The 25,098-nt window shown below is 40.9% G+C and overlaps 1 protein-coding gene across 2 annotated transcripts in view; it reads right to left on the minus strand.

Annotated features, from left to right (window-relative positions):
* Positions 1–25,098, minus strand: part of LOC149200113 (putative protein S-acyltransferase 7) — a 96,879-nt gene that overhangs the window by 38,280 nt on the left and 33,501 nt on the right. For both annotated transcript variants that reach the window (XM_089402588.1, XM_089402587.1), the window contains exon 2: positions 18,104–18,286. In XM_089402588.1, the coding sequence (XP_089258714.1) occupies positions 18,104–18,220 (117 nt within the window). In that variant the 5' untranslated portion in view covers positions 18,221–18,286. The remainder of the gene's footprint in view (positions 1–18,103; positions 18,287–25,098) is intronic.

Below are 25,098 nucleotides of genomic sequence, written 5' to 3' on the forward strand. Positions count from 1 at the left end.
CCACGTGTTGAACCCTTCCATAAGGCAACACATCAACCCTAGTTGAATTATAACCCTAAACCTAACCTAGCGGCTTTCCTTAAGCGGCTGAAAATCAAAGATGGCGGAGAAAAATATGATTTTTGGTGTGATCAACAATGTGAATAAGGCCAGTGCCTTGACCTTGTGTGATGGAGTCTATGGAACGTCTACTTAGGAGAAAAGACTAAACCCTAGAATGGAGCAAGGAAATATGAAAACCCTAGTTTCAAACCCTAGCTATCACTTAAGGAGGGAGCAAAGTCAATGAGGAGAGCTTAATATGAAAAATCACTCATGGGATTGTCACAAAAATTTTAAAAGGGTAATGCATACAATACCATTGCCAAAATTTCATAGAAAAACTTTTAATACTTACTAGACCATAGAAACCCTAAAAATATCCATTCCATGCAATAGCCATAAATGATATTCCCAAATACCAAGAACACTTACAAAACAAATGCATGAACCAATCATTTATTTCTCCATAAGCAAAAACTTTACAATAGATCACATCTCTAGAAGATACAAGGCAAATTTTAGCTAGGCTGAAATCTCTAAGGCTGAATTGATACAATACCAATTGCCAAAATTTCATAGAAAAACTTTTAATACTTACTAGACCATAGAAACCCTAAAAATATCCATTCCATGCAATAGCCATAAATGATATTCCCAAATACCAAGAACACTTACAAAACAAATGCATGAACCAATCATTTATTTCTCCATAAGCAAAAACTTTACAATAGATCACATCTCTAGAAGATACAAGGCAAATTTTAGCTAGGCTGAAATCTCTAAGGCTGAATTGATCCAAAAGTGATCATGAAAAGACAAATGAAGTGACCTCTATTTGTATGATATTTACTTCAACTAAATTATGACTAATGAAGCCCCTAAATCAAGTTTGACATAAAATAACCTTAAGTTACAACTTACAAGCCAGCCCACTAGCTAAGTGACAAAATAAGCCACATATGCCCACACGTGTGAGTCGTAACCCCTAGAAAAGTTGATGCCATGCCCTTTTAGGGCTCTAAATGCCATGCCATGATGTGATAAGGTGTTAAAAGGTACCATGATGCTAGAATTGTCCAAAATTTGAGGAAGGTCCCTCAAATCCTCCTTTTAGGGTCCCAAGTGTAGTTGGTTGCCATCATGTGGTCTTCATGGGTCTCCAACTGTCAAAATGAGACCTCGTCTCTCCAGCATTAGGGCTTCTCTAGGTGCAACAAGCCCTCCCCAGTCTCTTAATGGGAAACCATCATCATTTGGGCTCTGAATCTTCAATCAAGGCTTTCCTTTCAGGTTATGTCAAGGACAAACTGGTGGCACATTGGATCCAATGGTGTCATCATGAAGAAATCCTCCATGTTAAGTCAAAGTAGACCAATGGCTTGGGTCTTGAAGGTGCTCTAGGACATGTAACATTTGCCCATGTTGTGAAAAGGCTCAACTCTCTCAACATTGCATATGTTAAGCCATATTTCTCTGAAGGGCCTGTGTACTTGTGTTGTGGATGTCGTCAAGGCCTCGGCTAGAATGGACCACCTAACAAAAACAACAAGAACTCAAGTGAAAGCAACCATCCATCAGAGACTAAGATCATATATGCCTCTAAGTGAACTAGACTTGAATGTTAAGGGCATGTCAATACTTCAAACAAGGATCACCTTCTCATATCTACCTAGACAAAGTCTCGTAAAGATGTTCCCTACCTTGATAGAGGTGGCTAATGGCCAACTCCATTAGGTGTTCCCATCCCTCAAGGGGAAGTGGCAATTCAAGGTCAACCCCTCAATCAATAGGTGTTAGTGTAGATATGTATGATAATGAAGGGGAAAAGGTTTCATCGCCAAGTGCCATAGTCAAGGGGAACAACTGATGGGGTGTCCACATCCTGAGTGTATGAATGTAAAGGAGAAACCAATCATGGAGGCTTGACTTACCTTGCTCGACCTGCTTTTTCCACCCATCTTGTGTGCCTTTTACTTCTTGATAATGCTTTGTATTACTGCATATAGCTCAAGTGTTAGAGCTTGCTCTTTATGATGTAGCATTTGTATTACCCCTTAATATGAGACAATTCATCGCTCATCGAGGTTGGGACATGCAAGGGTTCCTCTTGATGTAATGGAGCATCACGTTCTTAAGAACTAGGTTATGGCTAAACGAGGAGGGTAGAGCTCATGTTGGGATTTTGCCCACATGCTAACTTATGTCCCAAACATTTTTTGCATTTTGATTTTCTTCCTTTTCTTACATTGTGGCCACGATACGCTTTTTTATTCTTTTAGTTGCATCAACCTCCAAGGCAATAGTTTTTTGGCCCCACTCAAGGAGTGTGAACATGTGGGTGCCAAATCCCAAAGAATCAATGACAAGTTAGACCCAAAGAATGGATATGGTATATGGGGCTTGCAATGTGGGATGGAAAGTGTCAACTTGTCAAGTATGGTATAGGGGGTAATGAATACGTTACCTCAATCTAGGTTTTCCAAGTAGTGCCACTCCTATGACCCTAACGCCTCAAGGGAGGTCCCACTAGACTAGGGCTAAAGATTAACCCCTCTGGTAAGGTGAGAGAATAAAATTACATTCAATATCCACCAATCTTCCAGATCACCCCTTTAATCCATAATAAATGCCCAAAACAAACAAGTATAAGCACCCAATTACAAAATGATCAAAGTACCTTTTGAAAAGCAGCCCACCTTCGTCCAAGTATAAATGTTGGTTGGTGAGACGCACATGGTTGATGCAAATGGCAGAGGCACATGGAAAACCATCATGAAAATAGTTGTTGTCAAGGGCTACAACCTGTTGGCTGGTTGGCTGTCCAGTTGGTCGTCAAATGGAGGAGAAAAGCTTTCTCCTATGAGGTTACCCATTTTGGTGGGTAATAGGGCACTAGCAGACGCAATATGGGTTAGTGATGATCCTCCCTTACCTAAACTCGGCAAATTGCAAAAATTCATGAGTTAGTGTAATACTTGAAGACGATACACAACGTGATCTACCTAATGGATTTTATATTGGACATAACTCACTTTCTTTGATGCATTTACTTCTACATATGCTTTGGATGGTCATTCATGGACACTTTAAGCCCCTCCTTGGATGCAATATCTCGCATGGACATGATGGAGACATGAGTATTGGTTCCTCTGGAGGATGGTGATGAGTCTTCTTACACACTTGATAGAGGCCGTCCAATGCTTTTGGAGGACGTTGAGCCTTATGATGATTTGGCACCCATGATGAGACATCCTAGTATCCATTGGAGAAGGTGTGGCAAACCTATGATGAGGTTCTTGCACCCTTTTGGATGAGACATTGCACTTGTTGGATGAAACATTGTACCCTTTGGAGGGCAAATTTCACTTATGAGGCCATTTCACACCACTTCACGTGAATTTTTTTATGGAGACTACCTTTAGGAGCAATTATCTTTTGATTGAATAACTGGAAATCTGTTAAAATTTTCTCCAAGCCGTAGGTTAATAACCTCTTATTATCTCAATTAAAATTGCTTGCTGAAATTTAATTTTTAAACAAAAAATTTCAGACCACAGAATTATCACACAATTGCTAGAAAAAATAAATCATTGGAAGAAAAATAAATTTCAAGCACATAGATAATTTCTCTTGCCCTTCAAATCAATTTTTCATTAAAAATTATTCAAAATTTACAAGGGCTTCCCACACTAAGAAAATTCACCCACTGAGAAAGAAGAACCACAACAAAACCCAGTCATCCTATAGCCCTGTGTGGCTCACACGTACAGCCTCCTACTACTCTAAATCATAAAACCTTCAAGAGAAATTGTATGGCCTAATTCTTATTGAATCGTACGACCAAGTTTGTTGGGTCAAACTTCTATTGCTACTATTGTTGCAACCTGGTACCCACTAAAAGTGGGGACCCCTAGGAGAGCTTCCTTCTAGTCATCTTCTTCGACCAACAGCATGCAGCCCCTGAGAGCCACCCATAGCCGATGAGATGTGTCGCTTTGTCTCTGCTCCCTACAACGATTATATGTTTCCTTGCCCATCTATCGACATCATATGTTAGAAGGTCGGCAATCCAACCCAAAATGTATGTTTTTCATTGTGCAATCGACTGTTTATGCTTGCTTTTCATTATGTAATTGGGTGTTTATGCTTGTTTTTCATTGGGCATTTTAAGCATGGATTATTGGATGATTTGGAAGAAGGAAAGGCTTTGACTGTGATTTTTTCCCTCACCTTAAATGGGGAGTTAATCTTTAATCCTAGTCTCATGGGATCTCCCCTAGTGGCCTATGGCTCTAAGAAGGGCACTACTTAGGAAACCCTGATTTTGGTAACGTGGTCTTGTTTTCCGTTCCACATTTTTCACCCCCCTCCGCACATTACAAGCCCCATTTCATAATTTTCTTTCTCTAGTTCCACATGACCATTGGGTCCACATGGCACTGGCACACACCACCCTCGCCCCCCTTGTCCACATATCTGGGTCGAGCCTGAAAATGTTGCCCCAGAGGTTGATGCAGCTAAAAGAAAGTTAAAAGTGTATCATGACCACAAGCAAGAATTAAAAGAAAAAGAATTTATAAAATGCAAAAGATGGTTGGGGCATTTAATATAGCACGTGGGCAAAAGCCAAACATGAGCTCTACCCCTTAGCATGGCCATCACCCGGATTCCTAGGGCCCATGAATGCCCCTCACATCATTAAGGAACCCATGCACATCCCAACCCTTGGTGGGCAATGAACTACCCCACCTTAAGGGGGTAATAACTGCTTTACATCATCCACAACAAGCTCTCATTTCTTGGAGCCTCAAGTAGTAATACAAAGAAAAATCAAGGAAAGGCAAAAGGCAGATAAAGAGGGGTGGAAAAACAAAGGTTGGGTTAACTCGTGTTTCCACGATTGCTCCCTCCTACATTTATATACCCAATATATGCACATACCTCATCATTTCTATCCTTGTGCCCATGGCATTTGGCATTGAGATCCCCTATCCTCATCCATTTCGTCGTCATGCAAATGACACCTATTAATTGTAGAATGAACCAAGGACCTGTCCTTCCCCTTACAGGTTGGGAGCACCTAATAGGGTCGTCTATTAGCCACTCCTACCTAGGGAGGTAACACTACTAAAAGATTAAAGCTCCAAATTTGGAAGAGAAGCCCCATATGAAGTCTCAATGTGCCCTTGATTAACAAGCATGTTCACTTAGATGCACTGACGAATTATTGTTCTTAATGGTGCGGATGCAGCACTGGACATTATATGTGATTGGCAGGTGGTTTCATCATGGGTTGGGCAAATTAACAGGTGCCTAAGTCCACTAGAGGAGCACATAACACTCTCCAGGTGAAGCGTGGAGAGCCATGGGACTCTTATACTTACAGAGCATCCTTACTTCATGCCATGGAACACAGCACTCTGCACTTTGGCCCATATTATTCACGAGATTATGCACTTGGACGAGTATGCCCTAGAGGGCTTAATTGTGTACACATGGTTTCGCAGTTGATCCGAGGCCCAAATGAGATTTGTCCCACCCTTTGAGACATGGGAGGGTTAGCACCATTCTCTGAGCCCTCAACAATGGAGTAGATACAAACTATTCTACCACCAAGAGACCCATGAGACCCATTTTGTGCCCCAAACACAAAACTGGGGTCCACTTGATGATTTGCATGGATGTCTAGGGGCCAACCCCTAGTAGATGATTTATGGAGCCCTCTTGACTCACTTTGATGCAGAGAGAGCTCAACACATGCCTCTAAGAGACCCACACAGTGATGACATCAGCATTTCGACCCTCTTGTGTGTTTATCTTTATGATTTTTCATTGGCTATGTGGTTGGATTGTAACCACAATTAGTTTTTCCCTCCATTTGACAACTAAGAGGGGCTTCTAGGCTAAAATTAGACTTGATAGATCATGTATAAATAGAAGAGACTTCATTTGAGTCTCTCATCATCATTACTCTTGGGTTTGATCTCTTGAGAAGAACTCACACTTGTTTCTTTGGCGATTCGAGAATCTTTTGGATGCATTTTGATATTTGGAGCTAGTTCGATTTTTGCTTTGGAGCTATATCTTGGATCTTGGAGGGATATATTGCATGTCATGTTGTCAGTGCCTTATGTTTATGAATCTTTCTCTTGAATTTGTTTAATATGTGGAATTGTTGCTTCTAGAATGAGCTAATTGTACCGTAATTATTGAAAAATAATTAGAAAGGCTTTCTAGTAGAGTATTGCATATGTTATTCAATGTATGGCATGTAATGAATGTACTAATGGAGGAAATTCTTGAAACTCCATTATTTCGTGAAGCGGGTAAATACTTAATCTTGGTACCTAGGGCATCATTTTTAAGCCTCCTTAGAGATGATTTAGCTCATCTTAACCTTCTTAAGACTCCATATGCCCAAAGGACAAGGCACTAATCCAAGTCCTTGGTAATCAAACTCACTTTTTCTCCACAATTTCTCCTCTCTAAATTTCAGTCCTCTTAAGGTAGGAAGGTTATCTAGGGCTTAGAGTGAATTGCATAGGAGGACACTTGGTGTTATTCCAAGAGCCTAAGTATTAAGCATAGGGTGGGCATCCACTTGGATTTCATCCATAAAATCTCTTGCCCTAGGTGTTGCCCTAATATGGAAACCCTAGATAATTTTTCCTCAACTTGGGGACTTCTTTAAGGGTTGTATGAGCTTAGTAATTGGTGAAGGGTATCATAAGAAGCCCTTTCTCCTTATTGCCTTGATCTTGGCAGCACCTTTATCCTCAATTATTCACAAAACCCGAGGTATTGTGCAATTCATCTCTAGGTGTCTTAAAAGAGAGGCACCTCTTGAAGCATCACATCATAATCTTAATCTTTCGTTGAGAGGTCCTAATCCATCACCTTTCACCCTAAACCTTAGAATATCTAATAGAGGTGATCATTATCTTATTGGGACTCCTCCCATCAGTAAAAGTCCGTAAAGAGCAAAGGACTTTGGTTGTGGTGATAGTGGGTCATTGTCCCATCGTTAGCACTTAGTCTAGCTCTTGTATTGTTTTCCCCCTCTAAAGCTTGTTAGATTTTAGTGTAACAGCCAATTCGTCGGCCTCCTTCACTGTTGGATCGTACTGTCTCCACAAATTAGCTAAAGTCGATTTCTTGGCTACTATTTTGCTTTTCCTTGTCTCCTTGGCTTGCACACTGAGTAGAAACCTCTGTCACTTTCTGCAACTGAATTACTATGAGTGCCACTGCCTTTTGTTTTCACTTTGCCCTTCATTTATAATTTTGAGTTGATAGGTAAATCTTTAAAACCCTAATCTCGTATTGAGATCAACAATTCAGATTAAATCCCAATCTCACTAGATATCAATGGTGGAGATTTATCTAAATCACTAGTGTAATTAAATTACATTTTATTGGACCTTTCATAACTTAAAATTAAAAGGCTTTTCACTTTAATAATTTGATTAAAAGTGAATTATAAAAAAGAAACGACTTCGAATGACTTCTAGCATGTTTGAGACAAAAATTGTGCAGAAGTTCCTATCCGAGCTACAAGCATCAACACTCCTTTTAGCAAGGAAGGAATTCTACACCAATCCAAGTTTTGTCTTTGAAGACCTCAAACTTCCCATTGTTTAAGGGCTTGGTCAAAATATTTGCAACCCACTGATCTATGCAGATATATTGAAAGCTTCACTGCTCCCTTATGAATCTTGTCTCGAATGAAGTGGTACTTGATCTCTATGTGCTTGGACCTTTCGTGGAATGAGAGTTTGATAGAAATCTAATTATCATTGTACATCACCGTAGGATCCAACTCTTGATCAAACAACCCTGCAAGTAACTTGCAAAGACAAATGGCCTCACAACTCATTGTACTCGCTGCCATATACTCTACTTTTGCTAAACTAAGTGCCACGGAATTCTACTTCTTGTTAAATTGGGATATCATCACTGATCCGAAACTAAATCAACACCCTGAGGTGCTCTTCTTGTTTGTTGCAATTCCTGCCAAATCTAAGTTTGTATACCCTTGCAACCTCACTTCACCATCTCCAATATACCTCAGACCATACTCCATTGTGCTCTTCTTGTTTGTTGAAGTTCCTGCCAAATGTAAGTTTGTATACCCTTGCAACTTCACTTCACCATCTCCAATATACCTCAGACCATACTTCATTGTGCCCCTCACATGTCTTAGCACATGTTTCGCAACTACTCAATGCTCTTGCCTTGGCTCCACCATGAACCGACTCAAGGTCTCCAATATACCTCAGACCATACTCCATTGTGCTCTTCTTGTTTGTTGAAGTTCCTGCCAAATGTAAGTTTGTATACCCTTGCAACTTCACTTCACCATCTCCAATATACCTCAGACCATACTTCATTGTGCCCCTCACATGTCTTAGCACATGTTTCACAACTACTCAATGCTCTTGCCTTGGCTCCACCATGAACCGACTCAAGGTGTTCACTGCAAAACATATATCAAAGCTAGTGTTGAACAAATAATCAAAGAACCAATCAATTGCCCATACAACGTGGGATCCACCAACTCTGAATCTAAAGTAGTCACCTTCTTCAGATTGGTGACCAAAGCTGTCGCCATAGGCCATAGGCTTGCAGTCCTCTAACCAAAATCCCTTCAAGATCTCAACTGCATACTTCCTTGTCCACAAAATATCTCTCTTGGTCTCTACCAAACCTCCAACCCCAAGAAGTGCATCAAGCCGACATCCTTCATCTTGAACTTTGTTGCCAAATCTACTTTGCACCCTACAATAAGCTTCTTGCACCTATAAGAAAAAATCATCTACATATAGCACCAAAATAAGAAAATCAGTCCCAACAAATATGTAATACAACTTAGGATCTGCTTCACTTCTAGTGAAGCGGCAAGCCCATGCTCGACAAATATCCGTTAATACTGAAATACCATGCTTTAGGTGCCTGCTTGAGTCTATGCAAATCTTTTTTAATCCTACACACATGAGACTCCTTCCCATGTACCTCAAAGCTCTGAGGTTGTTCTATTTACACCTCTTACCCAATGACCCTGTTAAGAAATGTTACCTTCACATCAATCTGATATATCCTCCATTCCATGACTAAGACAATATACATCACATATCTAACAGAAGTGCAGTGATTTTTCCTCTCTACAGTACCAAAAAATTGTACAAGGAACAACAAAATAGATAAAGAATCACAAACAAAATTAATACACAATAGACACCGGCAAAAGATTTTGGATCATTTTATTAATATATTGGGAACGGGTACATAAACTATGCTAAAATGATAGAATTTGGGCCTGCCAAGCAAGCTGTGCAAAGCCCAGATGGACAAGTGATCTGAAACAAGAAATGTGTATTGCCTAGAAATAATCTGCTACTAGTTGTTGGCTTAAATGGTGCCGTCGGGGTCAAATACCCATCGAAATTCTCTAAAATTTTAGCCCTAGACTCCTATCACAAACCCACAAAATCCTGGAAATGGGTTGGGTTGAATTCAGATTATGAAGCCCTCCAAAAGGGTGCAAGTGGCTCCCTAGCGAACTATACACCCTACTGGAATTATGCCCTGTATACTGCTCAAAAAATTCTGAAACTTTAGCTATGGCCTCTCCTCCAATTACTCACAAAAACCTAGAAAGGGTTTAGCTTCACTCCAAGCAATGAGAGAGTCCACCAACAAGTGCGTACAACCCAACTGACTAGTTGAGCGTGCTTCTGTGAGGAAATCCACCTATTGGAGACGACCTTTAATTCCCGATCCACAGGCTCCTCTCCAATTAGAAAAAATAGCCTTTTAAGGCCCAACTTCTAGACTCCTCGCCTTCCCCAACAATCCTGCTTCAATGACTGTGTAGCCTCTGCCCAAGAAAGCTCACGCACTACCAAAAAAAGGGTAAATCGGCCACAAGAAAGCCTCGAACTACCACAGCAAAATGCCACTAAATCTCCAGCTCTGAAAGTAAGAAAATCCTCCTACAAAGTTTTCCACATGAGCTCCTCTTCAACCTGCACAAATGGCTAAATCAACATCCCTTTCTGCGCCCCATAAATGTGCATTGCTAATCTAACCTACTATCGATGTAGCTCCATAGAAGCCTTGAAGTAGACTCCTCCAATCTCCAGCTAGGGAGGCACTCGAAGTACTCTTAAATTGGCTTGGGCTTCACTTGAAACCCGGGTGCTAAACAACACTCTGTCCCTTGTGCTAAAAACTCCAAGAGAAATGAAATGTGTAAGTGTAATAGTCAAAGGAGGAGGAGAAATGCCTCCTTTCTTCCTTATATAGCCATGGACCCTTTGCCTTCCCTTGGTGGCCCCCACAATCCACTAACTCGTCCTCCCTTCCTTGAAGTTCGATTTGTCTTCTATGGAGGCACCCACATTCCACTAGGAGTTCAATTTCTTCCTCTTGGTGTGTATTACCTCCTAAGTGGCCCCCACCTTCCTCTTGGTGTGTATTACCTCCTAAGTGGCCCCCACCTTGCCTCCCAGAGTCGCACTTCTCTCTCCATTGGTGTGCATAGCCTCCTTGTGGCCTCTTCAGACAGTAAATCAAAATTGGGGACATTACAACCCTCCCTTCCCAAAATTGCTTGTCCTCGAGCAATGCTCAAACAAGCGCTCTCTCTATTGGCTGGCCCACACTATCACTGCAAGCAATATCGAGGTTCTGAATGTGCCACTGCATCACCCTAGATCTGCGCACTATCCTAACAAGGTGGAATCCCTCAACACCAGTATATTAGGTAGAGTGGTCTCAATATGCAGAGGTGCACACTAAGGGAGGCTTGTCTGTCAGATCTCTCCAAGAGGATCAGGAGAGGAGGTCCACTCATCCGAGGTTATGGAGGTGAGGTGGTGGAGATGGAGATCCTGACAGAATGCAGGTTGATGCCTACGGTCTCAGTATGCACTCATGTGTGGCATACCTAATAGCATCCACCTCTCTCATGGGGTTTAGCTAGACGCATGTGTCAAGTTTTTGCACCCACTTTATGACAAAGCTCCGAACCAAACCATCAAAGTTGGGCAAGGTTATATTTTCCACTAACATCCGCATGTCCTGATTCGGCTGATCTCCCCTATATTGTGTGAATGGCTTCATCCCCATGGCATGAGCATCTATAGGGCCCCTGTCATAAAAATGAGGATGGCTTTGGTTTATCCTTTTACCACTACTCTATTGGGTCAACATTTTTATCAGCGTTTCGTTGTTTTTTAGGATCTCATCCATGATTCCCTGTGTACTCCTTCTTCCTTGAGACACTGGAATGTCCATAGTCCCCCCCTAATCAATGTGCATGCATGCCCAACTCTTTCATGATCTTGCTAGTTTCCTCATAACTGGCCAAGATCATGCTCTGATACCACTGTAATATTCCTAATGGAAAAAAATGACAATAATACCATAACATTGTACAAGGAACAACAAACTAGGTAAAGAATCACAACAACCCAAATCAATAGACAAGAAACACCAACAAAATATTCTAAGCTAGTTTATTAATATACTAGGAACGAGTACATAAAATGAGTTGAAATGATCGAACCCAGATGGAGAAGTGATCGGAACAAGAAATGTGCACTGTCCTAAATAATCTGCTACTAGTTGTTGGCTAAAATGGTGTCCTTGGGGTCGAAAACCCCTCAGAATGCTCTGAAATTTTAGCCCCGGACTCCTACTGGGAACGGGTACATAAAATGAGTTTAAATGATCAAACCCAAATGGAGAAGTGATCTGGAACAAGAAATGTGCATTGTCCTAAATAATTTGATACTAGTTGTTGGCTGAAATGGTGTCCTTGGGCTCGAATATCCCTCAGAATGCTCTAAAATTTTAGCCCCGGACTCCTCTGACAAAACCACAAAAACTCGGAAATGGTTTGGGCTGAATACGGATGATGAAGCAACCCTCCAAAAGGGTGCAAGTGGCTCTCTGGTTGGCTATATGCCCTAGTCAATTTTGCCTTGTATACTGCTCAGAAAATTCTGAAACTTGAGCTATGGCCTCTCCTCCAACTACCCACAAAAACCCTAAAATTGTTTGACTTCCCTCCAAACAACGAGAGAGCCCACCAACAAGTGCTTACAACCCAACTGACTGGCTAAGCGTGCTTCTGTGTGGAAATCCACCTACTAGGAAAGCCCTTTAATTCGCAATCCAAGGACTCCTCTCCAATAAAAAAAAATAACATTTTAAGGCCTAACTCCTAGACTCCTCACTTTCCCCAACAATCTTGCTCCAACACCTACACAGCCTCTACCCAAGAAAGCTCACGCACTGCCAAAGAAAGAGAAAATTGGCCCTCAAGAAAGCCCCGAACTACCACAAAAAAATTCTACTAAATCTCTAGCTTTGAAAGGGAGAAAATCCTCCAGCAAAGTTTGCCACATGAGCGTCTCTCCAACTTGCGCAAATGGCTAAATCGACCTCCCTTTTTGGACTTGAGCCTCGCTTGAAACCCTAGTGCTAAACAGCACTCTGGCCCTTTTGCTAAACAGCTCCAAGAGAAATGAAATGTGAAGTGTAATAGTCAAAAGATGAACAGAAATGCTTCCTTTCTACCTTATATATCCATGGATCCCTTGCCTTCCCTTGGTGGCCCCCACAATCAACTAACTCATCCTCCCTTCCTTGAAGTTCGATTTGCCTCCTTTAGCGACCCCCACATTCCACTAGGAGCTTGATTTCCTCCTCTTAATGTGTATTACCCTAAGTGGCCCCCACCTTGCCTCCCAAACTTGCACTTCTCTCTCCACTGGTGTGGATAGCCTCCTTGTGGCCTCTTGAGACAGTAAATCAAAAATGGGGGCATTACATTGAATTCATTAAAGGTATACTCACATCCATTATCTTAACTCAACACCTTGATCTTTTCTCCTATCTAGTTTTCCACAAGAGCCTTAAACTCTTGACACCTATTAAGGACTTCATCCTTTGTTTTCAAAAAATAGATCCATTTCTTACGAGAGTAATCAACAATAAATTAGACATAATGCATGCCTCCCCATATTGATGCTACTAACATTGGTCCACACACATATTGAATGAATCAAATCCAAAATCTCCTTGGACCTATGCTCAATGATAGGGAAAGCAGCGTTAACATACTTACCAAGTGTGCGCCCTCTGCATACACCTTAATGCTCAACATTAAAATCTAGAAGAGTTATGACCATCCCCCTCAAAATCAACAACACTCTACAATGCAGGTGCCCCATTCTCTTGTGCCACAACTCGCACAAGCTATCATTCCTATGACCTAGAGCTCAAATAGGCCTACCTTGTAACATGTACAAATTACCATTTCTCCCCCCAATCACCTGATTTGTGTTTAGGCTATATCCTTCCACCCTGATGAATACTTGGCCTTTCTTGATTACTACAACAAAACCCATATCCTCCATGACCGAAACTGAAAGCAAATTCATTTTGAGGCCTAGAACATACACCACATTCTTCAAGTCCAATGAGCTCCCTAAATCAAGTTGGAATGAAATCAATCCAACTCCAGCTACTGAATACTTGGCGTCATCACCAAACTCCACCTATATTGTTGAGTCTTGCTCAAAAATTGTGGAGCTAATGTCATATGACAAGATGCCCCATTATCTACATACCATGCATTCCTTGGAACTGTGCTCATAGAAAGGCAAGAAACCAATGAGAAATCCTTCTCAACCTTTGTAGCAAACTCACTCATTTGAGTTTCTACTAAGGTTGTCACCTCCTTCTATTGTTGCTTCCCTTTGCCATTCTTCTTCTCTAGACATCGTGATGCATATGTCCAAGCTTATCAAGTTCCTCTGTAGCAGAGAGGAATGGGTCCACATATAGCTTCATCAACTTTATCAAGAGGAATAGACTTTCCTCTAGGAGAGCAGAGAAGTTAGTTGCAATGCACATTTCTCTATGTCTTGCACATAGGAAGACATCGATGTATCAGAGGGGGCCTTCAACATGATGGAATGTGGATCCATAAAAGAGTGCGCAGATAGATGATGAGGATGGACTACATGAGCTGCAACATGGTTTGGTTGGAGTTCTGTTGGTTACTCAAGAGAGTGACTCTGACTCAGATAGCGACATTCCCATTGATGGTCCCGATGAATTCATGCAGCAGATGAATGTAAAGGACCAATCATTGAGATTGAGTCCTTGATGTTGATTTTATTTTTAGTGTTCATTATCCATTTTTACTTTTCAATTTAAACTTGTGACTTGTGACACTAGATATTGATGACCTCACACTGATTCTTGACTCCTCACTCTTAACTATTTTTGAGTTTGAGACTTTGAGTTATATAAATTTTGAATTTAGTAATTTACTATTTTAGTGTTCAAACTTCAGTATCTAGTATATATTATATAGTAATACTAATATTAGTATCATAGTTTGTTTTGCTTTCAATTTAGATTCTAGAATGATGAATGACGAATTTAATTGTTAAATCAATCTAGATTGTATAATGATGAATGATGAATGATATGTATCAATGTATTTGAATATTTCATTATTGAATTTTATTATTGAATCTCATGGTATGGATGAATGATGAGTATGTCCTATGAATGATGTATGTACCAAAATGAATGGTGAGGATGGATTAATGTATGTCATTATTTAATTCAATTATGTGTGGATCAAATTTCAATGTATTACTATTAGCCTATTTATGCTTTCACTATTGAATATGAACTTGAACTATATCTATATATATATATATATATATAGATAGATAGATATATATATACCCCGACATCCCCCACTAAAATTTCCCAAAAAATTGAGGGTACTCCAACACGTCCCTCCTATGCATCTCCCTGCACCGGAGTCTTGGTGGAACATTGGTAACTGGTGACTGGGACATGTCTAGACATCTCTATGCATCTGAGTTTATTACTCAGGATCATCTTCATGTTAATTTTCTTGCTCTGGAGTCTGGTAGAGACCTACCAGAGCATCGAACATCTCCTTGGTCATATTCTTCTCGAATATTTTAGGAACCAAGTGATCCTTCACTATATCCAAAATCACCTGCTTGGGTTTAACCTCCTTTTTCTTGCTACCCACCGGTACAAATATGTCAGCAATGGAACTATATACTCAATAATATCCCAGAGATTGTTTTCCTCCAACAACGGTGTAACCCTAGCTTTCCATAAGAAGAAATTTGAGGCTCCGTCCAATTTGTCCTCAAATCTAAGACATGTTATTGCCATCCTCCCTGATCTAAACAAACTACCCAACAAAGTACTTAGTCCTTCAAGCACTAGTAAAACCAATTTATGGACTTTATAGATCTACTCGATCTATTTTGTACATACTTGGAAATCCCCCCCCCCCTCCAATTAGTGACCAAGCTCTAATAACATGTTAAAATTTTTTCCAAACCCTGGGTGAATAACTTTCTTATGATCTCAAGTAAAATTACTTGATAAAATTTAATTTTTAAGCAAAAAATTTCATACCATAGAATTATCACACAATTGTTGGAAAAAATAAATCAACAAAAGAAAAATAAATTCCACGCACATAGTAATTTTCCTACAGTTTTTCATTAAAAATTATTCCAAACTTACAAGGGCTTCCCACACTGGGAAAACTTATCCAATAAGAAAGAACTACAGCAAAATATGGTCGTCGTACATCCCTGTACAGCTTACTCATATGGCCCCTTGCTGATCTGAATCGCATTGCCTCCTCCCAAAAATCATATGGTTGAATTCTTGTTGAATCATACAGACGAGTTTGTTGGGTCAAACTTTTGTTGCAACCAGTGTTCCATGCTCCTAGGACAGGGGGACACTTGGGGAAACGATTCCCCATGTCCCCTTTTGGGGGAAACTCGGGGTAACATTTCTGCAATGTGGGGGATGCATTTCCCCAAAAAGGGTGCTTGTGGATGCCCCCCCTCAAAAAGGGTTGGGCACCCCCCTAAATTTTGCTTGAAAACAATAGATTATGAGTGGGGAAGCCTAATATTCAACCCTATGGCCCTACTAATGCTATGTAATTAATGATAATGTAATAAAAGTGGCATTCTCCTTTATCTTTCATTTTCAACCTTATACTTAATTTTTAGCATTACCATTAATTGACTCGGGATGTTTGAGATTGGTTCTGACCTCAATGGGTTTCATATGGAGAAACTATAATTTTAGATCCCACTCAAAATCCAATAGAGTTAACAGTTTTCAAGATTTCAAAATTGTGAGGATTGCAATGTTTCCATTGGATTCTATCATGTATGAAGGTATGGAACTAGCATTTAATCAAGAGCACCAAGCCTTCTATGTACCTCGATGTTAGTGGCATTGAATATTGAACTCCTCTATCATGACCCTAGTAAAATTGTACCTACCACTCAAACAAAATCTCAACTTGACATGTTAAGCTTTTGCTATCTTATTTTAATGCTAGAGGGTAATATTAATGATGAGGATCCCAACATACGTAATGCTTTTGATGATATGTAGGTATTTGTTGTAGCATGAACTCTTTTGGACAATAGAGGCCATCTGAGCCTCTTTCTGCTATTTTGGTTATATGCACCCTTGCCTATATATATATATATATATATATGAGAAAATTTGCATATTTGCTTATGATGGTTTGGATTCATATGGATGAACATGAATATTTACATTTTTTTTCAAAATTTGAATATTTATATATATTTTTTGTCGACTAGTTTTTTGGGCTGATTTTTCTTCTATCTCCCAGTTTTGGGGTTGACTGATTCGATCTCCTCCTATCCAGTTCTGATAACATTGGTTTATTGTTCATTGTTCATTTTTAGTTTAACTTTTGAGTCTTGACTCTTGATATCGATGACTTTAGACCAAGTCCTTGGCTCACCACTTTTTACTATTCCAACCTTCAGACATTAATATCTAATATTTTGCTTGGTACTAATCAGATTCTACAGTAACAAATGATGAATTTAAATTAATGTATACAATATTTTACTATTTCTATTTTATTGAATCATTTCTGATGTTTGAATCAATGAATTTTATTATTGAATTTGAATTGGAATCATGTTTATATATATATAGACACACACTCTTACGTCCTCCCATCCCCCCTGAATTTCCCTAAAATTTGTGGAGGGGCACCCACAGGTCCCCCATGTGCATCTCCCTGTTCCCGCATCCCCATGTCCTAGAAACAAGGTGGAACATTGTTCCAACATAACCATAACTAATACCTGACAAAAGCATTAAGGAGTCAACATAACCATAACTAATGCCTGACAAAATGCATTAAGGAGACAAGATAAGATGGTCAGGGCCACATGTGCAGATTACACCATTCTCAAAAATTGTCCCAATGGGACTTTGGTTCACTAGTGATGTCAACAGTTTGTTAGTCCGTCCAACAAAGTTTCAGTCTCACTGTCTCCCACTCAAATGGCATGAATTTCAAGGGATGAAACCATGTGCATCTCCTGGGTGATTTTGGGCAAATCAGAAACTGAGCATGAAATGAAATGCCCAAATGTAAATGGCTCATGGATCTTGTATGAAGATGGCTATAAAGATTTCTATTCGATGTCATCAAAATGAATCATATGTTGCCAAAATCGGAAATTAGACAATGCTATTCTCAGAAGAAACCTAACCAAAAGGAAAAAAACAGGTTGTACAGGCTAGAAACTTATCTCTGGACTCTAATGTACATTTATTTAGTTTTGGATTTCTATCTAGCATAAACATTCTTTTGCAATTTTTTTCATTTAATTTACCAAAAAGTAATCTGAAAAGATAATCTCTATATCTAGAACAAGAACCAACAATCCAGAAACAGACGATTTCATATGACCATTTTTGACATATCACTAAAACTGAAAACAAGCAAAGAAACATAATGTCAATTTTTAAAAAGCAATTCACTAGAAGAACTAAACAAATATATAAAAGAATGGAAAAAAAAAAACTTCAGTTAAAGATTAAAGAATCTTTCCACGAAAATTTTAACACAAGCATATTCCAAACTGAGAAATATTAAAAAAGGAAAAAAAAAATGAGTACTCACATAAACTGTGAAGGTAATTGCAATGGCCAATATAAAAATCCCGAGATGGTGGGGAAACTTGTCCAAAAGATTCTTTGCAACAAAGGCACAGAATACGGCAACAGGAACTATTATCATGAATATGGTTAAGAACAATGACCTCACATCTGGACCAAATATTAGCCTCCCACCAAGTAAAAACTTCTGTACAAAGCCACATTTAACAAATGTTAGTCCACGTCATTTCAAAAAGACTGCACAGATCACACATGTGAAAGCACATTTTTTAAAGACACAGCCAGTACTCGAAAGAAGCAAATAAAATGATTTCAAACATCTGAGACTGGCATCTAGTAATTTTTACAAAATGCTATATGGAAAACAAAACTCTGGTATACTCGTAATCAACCTCTCATAAAAACTTTATATATCAATTGCATACATCACATTGTCCTTGATCAAAGCAAAATATCAAACTTAAAAGTACAACATAGTAATTCAAAATGCCATAGAGTCATAGACAATGAAATCAAATTAATCTAGGTTTCATAAACGCCAATTTCTTTATCCAACTCTGTCACTATATTATCATGAACCACTCTTGAAGCAGCAGACACCCAAACTACATTTGTGGCATCTTGAGCTCCCATTTGACACAGCCTCTCAACCATGGCTATGTGGGAATGGTGTCTTCAAACTTTGCAGATCAAACTCTAATTGTAGCAATTTAAGTATCTTTCTTTTGCAGGTAAGTTGACTATTTTTTGGAGCACTCATGCTACACATGTTAGGTCCCCTACAGGGCTCAGTTCAAAAGGTTGGAGCAGGTTCTCAGGTCCTTTTTGTGGTCGAAATATGGTCGAGAGCAAAGTCTTCCAATGGTTCCTTGGGATATTTCCATTACCCCTAAGGAGGTGAGGGGTTTGGGTCTTTTGATATTGTCTCACACGAAAGTATTTTGGCTGCAAAGTGGGTCATGAGATGCTTAGAGGGCTCTGCCCCATGGCAGGTCCTCCTATGTCATACATAGATTTAATCCAGCCCAGCATGTGCTGAAAGTGTGTGAATTTTTTAACCTATGTGAGATAATCCTGTCCCCACAGTTGCTCTAGCTTCCATGATCCTTCATCTCCAAAAGCATTTGGGAGTCATGGAAATTGTTGCCAGGTTGGTTGAATGGAACTACTTGGGCAGCAGAGAAGCTTGTTATTTGCACTGGCATCAAATTTTGGAGCTAAAGCACTATGACTAGTGCACTGTCAAGCTCCTGTGGTTCCAGGCGTGCAGGTCGAGTTGAAAGGGCATTTTTACTTGGTGAGATCTTTGGGACTTTAAGGCTAGATCTCAGAACAACCATAAATCATTAACACAACAGCCAGCTGTTAAGGACATTCTTGGATTGATCCCCCTGAGGACTTGTTTAAACTAAACATTGGTATGTGAGGCTCTTTCTGGAAACACCAAGGATGGGTGTTCGGTAAATGTGTAGTGTTCTAACTAGAAAATTTACAGTGGAATACCAAAACATGAACTAGCTACAGCACAATTTAACATACAAAATCTGAAATATACACACATGCAATTACAAATCAAAACTCTATTGGGCAAAAATAAGGAATCTGAGCCATTTTATTATCCATGGAAAATCTGAGTACAAATGGGATGGAAAGTGTGCACCTGGGCTTGCTACAACAAGCAAGCAAATACCCAGGTGAAAATAAGTGAATTTCCCCTCCCAAAATGGCTCGCTCTGGCTGTGCGTTCTACCCAGAAATTTTTGCAACTGCTGCTAGAGGCAACCTGTGGTTTGGTGATCCAAAACTCCCCCAAAAAATCTGCAAAATTAGATACAGGCTCCTTGACACCAGACCAGCAAAACCCAGAAATTTTTTGGGCTAATTCTGACCTCCCGGTGGCCGGAATCACCCAAATTTTGAATGAATACCCCTCTAACTGGTTCTGCGTCCCACCCAAGAAGCTGCTGCTAGTTCGGTCTTGGTTCCTCCCTCAAATTGCTGGAAAAGCCTCTGCAAATCCTCCCTGAAGATAAGAGTGAAATCCTTTGCTCAAATCCAGCCCAGATCCAGCTCAAATTCGCCCCACAAATTCTACCCAGGAAGACCCCGGCACAGGCCCTAGAAATGATGAATTCAGCTCTCACAGGAGCAGCAATCTCCAGCCCTGAGACTCTCCAAGGAAACTCGTCCCTCTACAAGGAAAAACTCTGCAATTTATCTCAGTGAAACTCCCCCGGAATGACCCCTAACCCAGCACCACGAATTTTGCTATTGCGCCCTCCTGGGAAACTCGCACTGGCTAAAGGTACTGCTGAAATGGCTCAAAATAGCTGGAAATGCGTCCCTTTGAAAGTCTCAATCTCTCCCTTATGGTGACACTCAAGGTTCATCAAGATGCACAATTCAAAAGACCCCCAAAAATGAGCTTGCTCCTCATATATATAATTGTTGCCCCTTCCAATTCCTTGTGGGCCCACCAAATCGAACTCTTCCCTTGCTTCCTTCTTCATGTGGTGCATACTTCTCCAAGGGGTTCGAATTTCTTGTGGGTGGCCCCCACAACCCACCATCTTTCTAATTTTTGCTTCTCCTAAGTTAGCCACCCTTTTCCCTTCACAAAATTAATTTATGCCTCCATTCTTTTCTTCTAAGTCAAAACATTTGGTAATTATCGAAAATGCAAAAATTGGAATTCCACCTTAGCGATATTTATTTGTTGGGGATATGACAGTCCTCCCCTCCCAAATGTTGCTTATCCACAAGCAACTGAAGCGCTGGATGCTGCAAAATTTGCTCTCCTTCCCATGTGGCATCCTCCTTAGGCAAGTCTTTCCACCTCACAAGGAATTCCCTAATAGTCGTGCTCCTAAGCTTCCTTTCCCTCTCCTGCAAAATAGCCTTTGGTGTCAAAACCAAGTGCCCCTCATCATCCAAGGGTGGTAGCTCTGTAGTAGTTGTCACCTGCTACCCCAAAACCTTTTTCCGGCATGAAACATGAAAAAATGTTATGCACCTTGCTTCCTGGTGGAAGCTCCAGCTCATATGCTACCTCTCCTACCCTCATGTTCACCCTGTATGGCTCATAGAAGTAGGGTTTGATATCTTCAGCTCCCTTCAACGTGGGCTACTTATATGGCTAAAGCCGCAGAAAAACCAAGTCCCCCACCTCAAACTACCTGTCTACTCTATCCATATTTGCATACAACTTTTGTTGCTTCAGGGCAATATGCAAGTTGTCCTTAAGAGCTCTAAGGGTGTCTTGGTTCTCTTGTATCTAATCCTTTGCCCCTGGGGTCCAGCTATCTCCAAAGACCATGTCAACAAAAGTTCGTGCATCATAACCATATAGAGCACGAAAAGGTGACATACCTATGGACATGTGATGTGTGGTGTTGTAGCAATACTCCCAAGGTGCAGCCACTTCACCCACTCTCTTTGATACCCGGTCAAATAGTTGCGTAGGAAGCCCTCAACCACTTGTTCACTATCTCTGTCTGCCCATCTGTCAAGGAGTGGCAGCTCATGCTAGGAGTAAGCTCTGTGCCTACAAGGTGAAACAACTCCTGTCAAAATCGTCCCATAAATCTATTGTCCCAGACAATGACAATAATCTTGGGCAGCCCATGCAGCCTGAATACCTCTCGTAAAAATAACTCGACCACCTGAGAGGTTGAGTACTTAGCTGGAATTGCAAGGAAGTGCGTGAATTTTGTCAATTTGTCAACCACCACATAGATGCAATCTCACCCCTGTATTGTTGGCAACCCAATGATGAAGTCCATCGATATACTCTCCCATTTCCTCTCGAGAATAGGAAGAGGTTGTAGGAGCCCCGCCAGATGACTGTGCTCCGCCTTGTTCCTCCGACAGACATCGCACTCCCAAACATGCTTCAAGGCATCCTCCTTAAGACCCGCCAACTAAAATGCTCCCAAATGGCCCTATAAAGTCTTGAGGAATCCTTAGTGCCCTGCCAATGGTGAATCATGAATTGTGTGCAGGATCTTCCCTTTCAATTGTGATCCCAATACCAAATAGATCTTGTCTTTGTAGTAAATAACGTCATCCATCACCTAGTACCTATCATCCCTGTTGTCACTCAAATGGTATATGCACTGCAACAACGACTCAGGTCGAGGGTTGCCACCCTGATCCCCAACCTATCCTTTCTATTTGTCTCCCAACAACAAGCTATGGGGGGTAGACCCTATGGAAATGAAATAATGAAGGACAAGTCGAGAACCAACTAGCCTGGGAGACACAGTTGAGTGGCCTAGCACTTGGTTAAATCTAGCAAGATTTTAAGGATTACATTGAATTTTTATATTTGAGACCAATGCCTTATGGAATCAATATTCTTGCTTTATAAAATTAAGACCAAGTACCAGATGGAAAACTACTACCTTGATGCTTTGTTGTCCTATATGAAATGCAATTCCTAAGACCAACGTGAAATGCAAAGATCTTGGTGGAGAAATGCAATTCTGGACCTCCGTGATAGTGCTTTAGCCACTATGTTCTGCTTGCCCTTGACATACTCAATCTCAAAGCCATATGTTTGGATCTTATTGACCCATTTTTGTTGCCTTTCTTGTAAGTTTTGTTGCTCCAAGAAGAATTGAAGATTGTTGTGTTCAGTCTTCACCTTAAACCTATTCCCCACCTAGTACTGTCTAAACTTAGCCAGCGCATGCATCATGATTAGCATCTCCTTGTCATAGATGGAGTACAACCTCTCATGCGGTTGCAACTTCTTGCTCTCAAATGTTATAGGACGGCCCCCCTGCATCAAAACTGCCCCAGCTCCCTCTCTAGATGCATTGCACTCCAAAACAAATGGCCATAAGAAATCTGGTAGGGCCAAGACAAGGCAGCTCCTCATCACTCTCTTGAGGCACTCAAAGGCCTCTTGTTCAACATCCATCCACTCAAAAGCCCCTTTCTTCATCAAATTCATGAGGGGTGCTGCTAGCTGGGAAAACCCCTTCATGAATCTCCTATAGTGCGTGCAGATGCCTAAGAATCCCCTCAACTATGTTACATTCCTGGGCGTAGGCCAATCCAGGATGCCCCTAATCTTCTCCTAGTGTACCAGTACTCCATCCTCCCTGATCGTGTGTCCAAGGTATAGCATCTATGTCAGTCCAAACTCGCACTTGGATATTTTCGCATACAGTTGTTGCTCCTCCAATATGCGCAATACCTCCTCCAGATGATGGAGGTGCTCCTCTCATGTCCTGTTGTAAATGAGGATGTCATCGAAGAAAACAAGGACATATCAACGTAACTTCTTGCAAAACACATGGCTCATGCAAGACTGGAATGTAGTTGGTGGGTTGGTTAGCCCAAAGGGCATCACCAAGAACTTGAAGTGTCTGTAGTGGCAGCGGAAGGAAGTCTTGGGGATGTCCTGCTCCCTCACCTAGATTTGGTGGTACCTTGAGCACAAGTCTACCTTAGAGAAGTACTTGGATCCTCTAAGCTCGTACATCACCTCATCAATGTACGAAATGGGATCCCTGTTCTTCAACGTCTTCTTGTTGAGGGCCCTGTAGTTTATGCACATGTGAAGGGTCCCATCCTTCTTCTTCACTAAGACCACTGAAGAAGCGAAAGGACTCGAGCTAGGCCTGATATGCCCCAACCACAACAACTCCTATATAGCTCTATTAATCTCATCCCGATATGCCTTAGGATGGTTGTAGGGAGTGGTGATGACTGCATGTACTCCCTCCTCCAGATCAATGGTGTGCTTGAACCCTCTGTCTGGTGGCCTGCCTAATGTAATCTCTCCAAATACTGCCTAGTGCTTCTCCAAGAGAGCCAATATATCCAGCGTCATCGATGCCCTAGGTGCCCATGGCTCCTGACAAGTGAAGCACAAGTTCCTCCTCAGGAGGTCCCTCCTGGTCTCATCATCCAGTTGTCCCCTCCCTGTCCACTCCTCTTGCAGAGGCCTGATGTTTTTTCCCTTCTGCAAGAAAGTGGATCTAGTGGGTGTAGGAACTCTCGTCTTTGGAACAGCATCTAGCATGTCCTGAGCTCAACTAATGGCATCCTGCAATGAAACTAGCTTGTACACACGCACCCATCCTCTCAGTGGCTTGGCCAACTCCTCTACGAACAACATAATCAATCTCGCCTACGAAATGTCTCAGACCATCACTACAAGCCTCTGGAACTTAGCTATATAGGCCTTTGCACTGCCTGTCTCCTTTAGGTTAGCCAACTCCCTAAAGTGCAACTCCGGATCTTTTCGGTCAAACCTCACCACTAGCATGCGAGTGAACTCGGTATAAGAAGTGATGCAAGCATGCCCAAGTGTGATCAGCCCACGGTACCACCACTCTTATGCATCCCCCTTAAGATGTAGCACGGCAAATCGAATGGCATATGTCTCCCTCATTGGGTTCAGATTAAGAATATCTAGCTTCTAAACCTAAGCCCTCGTTGAACTCCTGGCTGACCCATCAAATTGGGCAATGTCACCTTCCCTGCCAACTTCTGATTATCTCAACTCTAGTACTGTTGTCCTCCTTTGGATGAGGTTCAAGCCCCCCTGTACTTCTCCTTTAGATGACAATAATCTGCAAAAGTGAGGGTTCTCCTAACCCGAGGGTCCAACACCTCATACTCATCATATATCTAGAATCAACGAGAAATCACCCATCCATTGCTTCATCTAACCTCATCAAAGTCTATAATACATATCCATACCTTGATCACTATCCAAATAATGTTTTTGTAAAGGAAAATGTCAACCTATTAGGGGGTTTTGATGATTGCATAGGAACCAAAATCTACATGCGATTTAGGTAAGGAAGAATTTCATATGTGATTTAGACCATGTTGAATTGTACTCATTATCTTATCTATTAACTCATCAATGCATGCCATTTATTACAATCAATGTATTCTTGGTCTTGGAGATTTATGTGACTTCCATGATCAAATTATTCTATACAACCACCACATATTTTCTAGATCAAACTCTTTCAC

This window comes from Pinus tabuliformis, chromosome 2_1 (assembly GCF_031772625.1).
Source record: "Pinus tabuliformis cultivar Carrire ecotype Pingquan chromosome 2_1, CPIR1, whole genome shotgun sequence".
NCBI classification, from domain to species: Eukaryota; Viridiplantae; Streptophyta; class Pinopsida; order Pinales; family Pinaceae; genus Pinus; species Pinus tabuliformis.